Consider the following 7500-nt stretch of genomic DNA (forward strand, 5'->3'; position numbering starts at 1 on the left):
CAACTCTTCTGTCGACTTTTTTTCGAATGGAAGAAACCCACACAGCAAGGCATATAGAACCACACCTAAACTCCAAATGTCATTCTAAAAAAATTTTAAATAAAATTTACAACATAAAAAAGACAACTTATTAAAACTTAATAAAATTTATTAAATTTATTAAAACTTATTAAAACTTAATAAAATTTACAACATAAAAAAGTGTTGGTTGCAAACAAAAAAAAAAAAAAAAAAGAAACAAAACAAAAGCAAACCTAATAAAAAAAAAATTTAATAAAATAATTTTAAATGTTTTATTGGTGAGACTGCCTGAATTTTAACAAACATAATAACATAAAAAATAAAAACTTTGATAAAGAAACTAATAACTAACTTCATTTCCATAATAAGGAGCACCTGATATTAGTTCTAAAAATAATTAAACAGCAAACTTAAAATAGCAAACAGAATTAAACAAATAATAAAAATTAAACAGTAAAAGTTAAGCAATAGAAACAGTAGTTTACTGATTATAAAATGAACATTTAAAATGTATAATATAAGAAAAATAAACCTTGCTCAAGTAGATAGAAATTGTTTAGATTAAATAGAAAGTAAATAAAAACTGTTTAGAGTAAACAAGAACTGTTCAAAGCAAGCTTGTTAATTGTGAATGAATAACTTTAAAAATATAAATTTATATTTTTAAATATAATTGTGTATACAGATGGATGTATGAATAATTTATTTTGTGCAACAATTACTTACTTACCCGGTGATGCATACATTGCAGACCCAGCTCGTGTTTTTAGAGGTGTTGATAAACCTTTACCTGGTTTTGCAGAAAGACCAAAGTCAATTATCTTTATATTCTAAACATAATACATTGTTAAAAAACAAAGAATACTGTTTATAAATTTGAATTAATTTATTCTCTAGAAAAACTAAACTTAACATCAATAAAAGTTTAAAAACTAGATTTCTAAAAAACAATATAAAAAAATTTAAGAAACCAAAACTCTAGAAACACTAAAATTAGGAAAACTCTATTAAACAGTCTTGGTACATGTTGATAAATGTAATAAAACTTTAGAGAACATTGCTTAAAAATTGCATCTGTAATTTCACTTTTCAAAAACTTTGGAGATGGCTCTAACCTTTCTAACAATTGCCTAGTCTTTTTATCATTATTAGTTCATTGAATCTTTATTTAACAAACTTCTTATGTTGAGTTTAACAACTTACTCTCATGTTACAATCAAAATGAATTTAGATCATTTCATTCTACTGCTAACTTGTTACTTTCATTCATTCTACTGCTCACTTGTTACTTTCATTTCATTCACACTACTTGCTAGCCATTATAATAGAAAGTATTTATTGTACATCATATGAAACCGAAAAAGCAAGATGGCAAGGTGGCAAGACAAGAGTTACTGCTCTTGACATAACAATAGCTTTTAACAAAGCCTGACATACTGGTCTTCTCCATAAGGGATCACTTCACATGGTCTGGAAAAAGTTAAAAACTATTTCTTTATAACCACAGCTTAACGTTTTCCTTGATACGCAACACTCTCCTCAAGTTAATTAGTTGTCCTTGATGGACAACACTCTTTGGGGTACTACAAAGTCCCATCATTGGTCCTGTATTGTTTCTCATCTATATAAATGAAAAAAAACACAGGACCATAATCTTTAAAGTGGCTCTTTTTACTGATGATTAAAAAAAAGTCATTACTTTTTGGTTGCTTAGAACAAGTAGTTAATCTTGACTATAATTGCTCTTCTGTGACAGCTGTGGCAGCGACGGGTGAATTTTATACCAAACAAAACTCTATGAAATAAGAAAAGCTATTACTAATAATTATTGGAATGTTGTTAATATTACAAGGTTACCTCAATCATTTGTGCTCACCATTTTTTTTACTCTTGATTTCTTTCCTACCTCGATAAATTTCTAATTTGCCCTCGTAGGTAATACTATTGTCATATTTGGATTTTTTCTTCTTAAAACATCCTTTCTCTCTAAGAAAAGGTCCAAAAATGCATTACAAATGTAGTTGTACCTCCACTAGATGCTAAGAACCTCTCTTCATCATTGTAAGATTTTTTTCTCTTTTCTAGAAATACTACAATGATCGCTACTCAAGCAAGCTGTTATATATTATTCTATCAACCAAAAATCTTGTGTGAATTATCATTCAGTTACATCGCATCATTCAGCTACATCGCATCTTTTAACTGTAACTGTCCTTTAGCGCTCAAAAAACAATTATCTATCCAGATTTCTTGCTTGAGTATCAATACGTTGGAACTCTCTCTCTTCTTCAAGTTTTCCTGAATCATACAAAATACAGTTTTTACAGTATACAAGTCTTCTGTCAACTGTTTTTTTCATTCATTTTTTTTTGCTTTCTAATAACTATAAGTTTGAATAGTTGTATGTTAAAAAAAAATGATACCATTAAAAAAACTATAAAAAACACAATAACTAACATTATGAGAATAATAGAAAACACAAAAGCCAACATTGGAAAAATCTGAAAATAGATCTGACAATAAATCTAATATTATGAAACCACAATGTTACATATTTAACAACAAAAATAAATAAACTATGCTTATTAAATGTTTGGTATACAAAATCAATACTAGCTTTACATAAGTAATATTAAGTATATTTAAATACAATATTTAACAAGTATAAAAAATGCACTACATGTAAAACAGAAAATACCTGATTTCCATCCAAAAGCATATTTTCCTTTATGCAAAAAAGAAAAAATTAAAATTCTGTAAAATTTATTTTTATCTTATACTTTATATATTATATTTTTTTATACCTTATAATATACATAATAAACTTTATTTAGAAAAAATTCCAAACTATGCGAACTAAACTTTTTAGCATGGTCAAACTTCTTCTATAAAAATTTTTAAAAGTTTTATAATTTTATCATTAGTTAACATAAAAATTATCAATATGCTGATTCATGCACCATCTCTGAAAATGGCTAACCTGATGGAAATAGTTATTTATAGATGCATAATCAGAGGGAAACTATATCAAAAAAGCATAATTTATTTACAACAAAAATCTATTTTTCTTAGTGTTCCTAAAAGTTCAATTTTAAACCAATTCAAATTTTTACTTTCCTGAAACCATTATATCAAACTATATACATATAATAAAAATTATTCACTTAAAACATTAAAAAAAGTTGAAAGCATTCTTAAAAAGTTGAAATCATTCTTAAAAAGTTGGAAGCATTCTTAAAAAGTTGAAAACTTTCTTAAAAATTTAAAAGCATTCTTAAAAAGTTGAAAAGCGCTCTTTAAAAGTTGAAAGCATTCTTAAAAAGTTGAAATCATTCTTAAAAAGTTAAAAGCATTCTTAAAAATTTTCTAAATAATAAAAAAATCTTTAAAAGTTAAATTAATCAAAGAAAAAAAAGTTATGTTATGGCTAATTGCTGTTTTGTCATATTGGTAATAAACTAACAAACAAATTAAATGAAAGAAAATGAACAACTTCAACTTTATTGAGTAAACATGAATTATAAGAATATCATTTCTAAACAATTCTCTTCATATAAAAGAGCAAATAATAGCGCCATAAATACAATTTTCTTTGCAAGTAAATTCAAAAAATCTGAAAAATGTTTTATAAACACTTTTTTAGATAAAAACTTTATTAATTTACAACGCCAATATATATCTAATTAATAAGCTAATGTATACAGCTTATTTTAATTAGCTATATATATATATATATATATATATATATATATATATATATATATATATATATATATATATATATATATATATATATATATATAAAATGTATAATGGGCTTTATTATTTGATGCAAAACTAACCAAGACTAATCAATAATAGCAAAGTTAGTAAATTAAACATTATGAATTATGAATAAAAACTCAAAATATTGTTTATTATTGTTCATAAATCTTTAATAAAATGGTAACTTTAAACTTATAAAAATTTTCTTGTTTAAGGCAAAACAAAGAAAGCTAAGTTGAATGCTTTGCATTTAGCTTAGTGTTCTTTGTGTAGAATAACTATTAAATTTTTACATTAAACGATTGTTAAAATACATACTGGTTTAAGATCTCTGTGTGCATAACCTTTTTTGTGCATAAAGGAGACAGCTGATATTATTTGTAAAAACAAAACCTTGCTTTCTTTTTCCTAAAAAAATATAAATAAAATAAAGTTGTTTTTATATAAAACAAATGTTGTCTAAATTATATAACTATTTTGGTTTTTCTTACTATATCATTGGTATCAAGATCAAACAAGTCTATATGTATATATACTATTTAGGTAGAACATGCAAGGTAGTGGTGCTACTTTGACTAAGAGTTTGGGTTAGGGCAGCAATCTTTATTTTCATTATTCATTTTATTTTCCTTTTCCGAAAAAAAACTGTATAAATTAAAATCAGCAAAATAAATTACCAAATATGTATACACGCTTAAAAATAGTGTGGACAAAAAACACGACACTTAGTGTAGCGTCTTCTTGGCTACACAAATTGTGGACTTCAAGGCTACACTTGTGCGCTTTCAAGACACACTTGTAATTACGAAATAAAACTTGATTACAGGCGTAAAAAAAGCCACACATTATGTTGCAGTTTCTTGGATTCTCATATTGAACTATTCGGAAAAGAGGTTAGAATCATGTTTTTAGCGACATGTTTTTTTTCATGAGCCTTTTAGAATTTTACTGAAAATTTAAGTGTAATTTTTAATGTTGCATGTTAATTTTAAACACATACATAGTTAACTTTTTCATAAAGAAATATTTAATTTGTAATACTTTAGCAATATCGTATTAAATATGTTAAGCGAGGAAAAGATCGATTTTCAGTTGTCAAAAGTTAGGTAAGACCTTCGGTAATGTACCATATGAGTTAGTTTAACTTATGTGACTTTATTTAATTAGACTAATATTATTGTTTTATACAATTAATTTTATTATATGTTATAATTTTTATAACTTCATAATAATGTTGTTAACTTATCTAAAATAATTGTGTTAACATAACTGGTAATCTGTTAAGTTAACAATTTAAATAATGTCGTTAACATAAATGTAAATAACATTGTTAAATAATGTTGTTAACGTTGAACTTTGAAACGTTGAAAAAAAAGTCAAATAACACACAAAAAAAGAAAGTGTGAATGAAGTGACATAAGAGATAATGAACTGATGAGATAAATGAATGAGATTACACAGCATTTAACAAACAAAAAGATGATATAAAATAAAAAGAGAAAAGTAAAGTATATATATAAAAATTATGAGAAATATATAAATGAAATATATATAAATAAACAGTTTGTTTGTTTTTTTTCTGGATATTTTTAGAATTCCAAATACTTTTTTGAACTGTGTTTTTTAGGATATCTAAAATATTCCTTACATACAAGTTTAAGTATATATTCTTGTTATATATTACATCACCCAAACAAAAAATAAAAGCATTTCCAAAGACTATTTTTAAAAAACTATGATCTGAATTTTTTTATAGTATTACTGTATACTATATACTTTAGGACTGACAGACCATCTAAAGAAGAAAAACTGCAACTGTGTCAAGCACTTATCACTGCTTTCCCTATACTTCGTGACAATGCAACATCATCTGGTTTTGTAAGTTGAAATTTTTTTGTCATTTTTAAATAAAATATTATTTTATATCATCACTTACTCAACCAAATGTTTTGCAAAATCAACAAACATATTAGAATAATGTTTTTATTTGATTCCATAGGAACATTTTTATGATGCTAAAGCACATACAGGTTTTTTGGAAATGTTCATTAGACAAAGAAGATCCCGTTGCGACAATATAGAAACATGTGGAGTCATTCAATATAGAATGCGTTCAATATAGAATACATGTGGAGTCATTCAATATAGAAACATTGTGGAGTCATTCAAAGAAAAAGTATTTTTTTTATATATAAGAAAAAGCAATTTTTATATATTTCAATTACTACTTGTACGCCTATACATTTTTTTTTATTTTGTCAGTTGATAAAAATGTTGAATTGATTAAAGTTTTTATAAAATTCAAAGCAATATTGCAATTCTAAAAGTATTGACTTATTTCAGTGAGTTAGTGAATATAATAGTAGTTACAAAATAAATTAATTCATTAATAATAAAATAGGGTGACAAGAATAGTGTCGAAAAATGAACTTCAGAATAGTGTCCAATAAATTAAAAAAGCCTAATGTTGCAAAAAAAAAGGAATAGCGTCGCAAATGAATTTAATGAATAGTGTCGAGAGAAAAAAAAGGAATGGTGTTGCAAATGAATTTAATGAATAGTGTAGAAAACAAAACAAAAGGGAATAGTGTGGCAATAGTGTTGCAAATAGTTAATTTCAGCAAGTGCTTACTCGTTTTGCTTATGGTTATAGCATACGGCTTTTACAGGAAAAAAAGAAAAAACAAAGACCTTTTTTTGCTTTCGACACTATTCATTAAACTCCTTGGCAACATTATTCCTTTTTTTATTTTCAAAACTATTCATTAAATTTATTTGCGAGATTATTCCTTATTCTGTTATTCGACAATCAATAATGCAACAATTTGCGACACTATTCCTTTTTTATATTTTCGACAAACAAATTTACGACAGAAAAACTTTGCGACAATCAAAATTTTGCAACATTGTTCCTGTCACCCATGAAATAGTTTACTATTATACATCATTTTTGTATATTATAAATAATAAAAAATGTTTATTAATTATATATACTTCATTTGTTAAAATTTTTTAATATTGTTATTATTTACCAAATAACTTTTATTAATTAAATTATACTATTTATGCATAAAGCAAAAGTTTTTTTTTTATATAATCAATGTACTTTCTGTCAGAGATGATGTTCAATTAAATTCGTCAGAGAAAGTTGAACAAACGTTGCGAGAACTTCAACCAACAACTTCAAACAAAGAGAGTTTACTAAAAATGATGGCTGATACAAGAGTGGTAAGAAGAGCATGGATTCAGGAAACAAGCAACTTATCAATAACCTCAATTATAAGACGGTTTCCAAGATTCATTGATATGAATGATGCTGTGAGTGTTATTTTTAACTTTTTGCAGTTCATTTGTAAATCTTGTTTACTTTATAAATTAAGCTAGATTAGTTAATAAGAATAATTTTTATTTTTTTTGCATTTCATAGATTATACAAGAGTTTCATTCCATTGAAGAGGCATCAAGTAATATTACATTGCATGATAGCTTTAACACGTGCAAACAAAACATTTTGTTACTAGCAAGAGATTTGTCAATGACAAATATGTTCAAAAATACTTTATCAGAAGACGAATATAATGAAGGTATATATATATATATGTCTACTACTCTAAGTGGGGAGAATGAATCAATAAGAACTTCATAGTTTAAATGCGAATTTTTACAGCATAATTTTCAATCTGCATAAGTACTAAGCTGCTGCAACATGACTCT

The 7500-nt window shown here is 25.3% G+C and overlaps 1 protein-coding gene across 1 annotated transcript in view; it reads right to left on the reverse strand.

Moving 5' to 3' along the window:
- The window catches only part of LOC101238218 (maternal embryonic leucine zipper kinase), a 47595-nt gene that overhangs the window by 19400 nt on the left and 20695 nt on the right, over positions 1-7500 (reverse strand). Inside the window, exons 6-10 of the mRNA XM_065813134.1 lie at positions 4105-4194; positions 2720-2746; positions 752-851; positions 374-408; positions 1-84 (exon numbers count right to left, since the gene is read on the reverse strand). The exon at positions 1-84 is cut by the window's left edge and continues 15 nt beyond it. Of these exons, the coding sequence (XP_065669206.1) occupies positions 1-84; positions 374-408; positions 752-851; positions 2720-2746; positions 4105-4194 (336 nt within the window). The remainder of the gene's footprint in view (positions 85-373; positions 409-751; positions 852-2719; positions 2747-4104; positions 4195-7500) is intronic.

Source organism: Hydra vulgaris, chromosome 12 (genome assembly GCF_038396675.1).
Source record: "Hydra vulgaris chromosome 12, alternate assembly HydraT2T_AEP".
Taxonomy (NCBI): Eukaryota; Metazoa; Cnidaria; class Hydrozoa; order Anthoathecata; family Hydridae; genus Hydra; species Hydra vulgaris.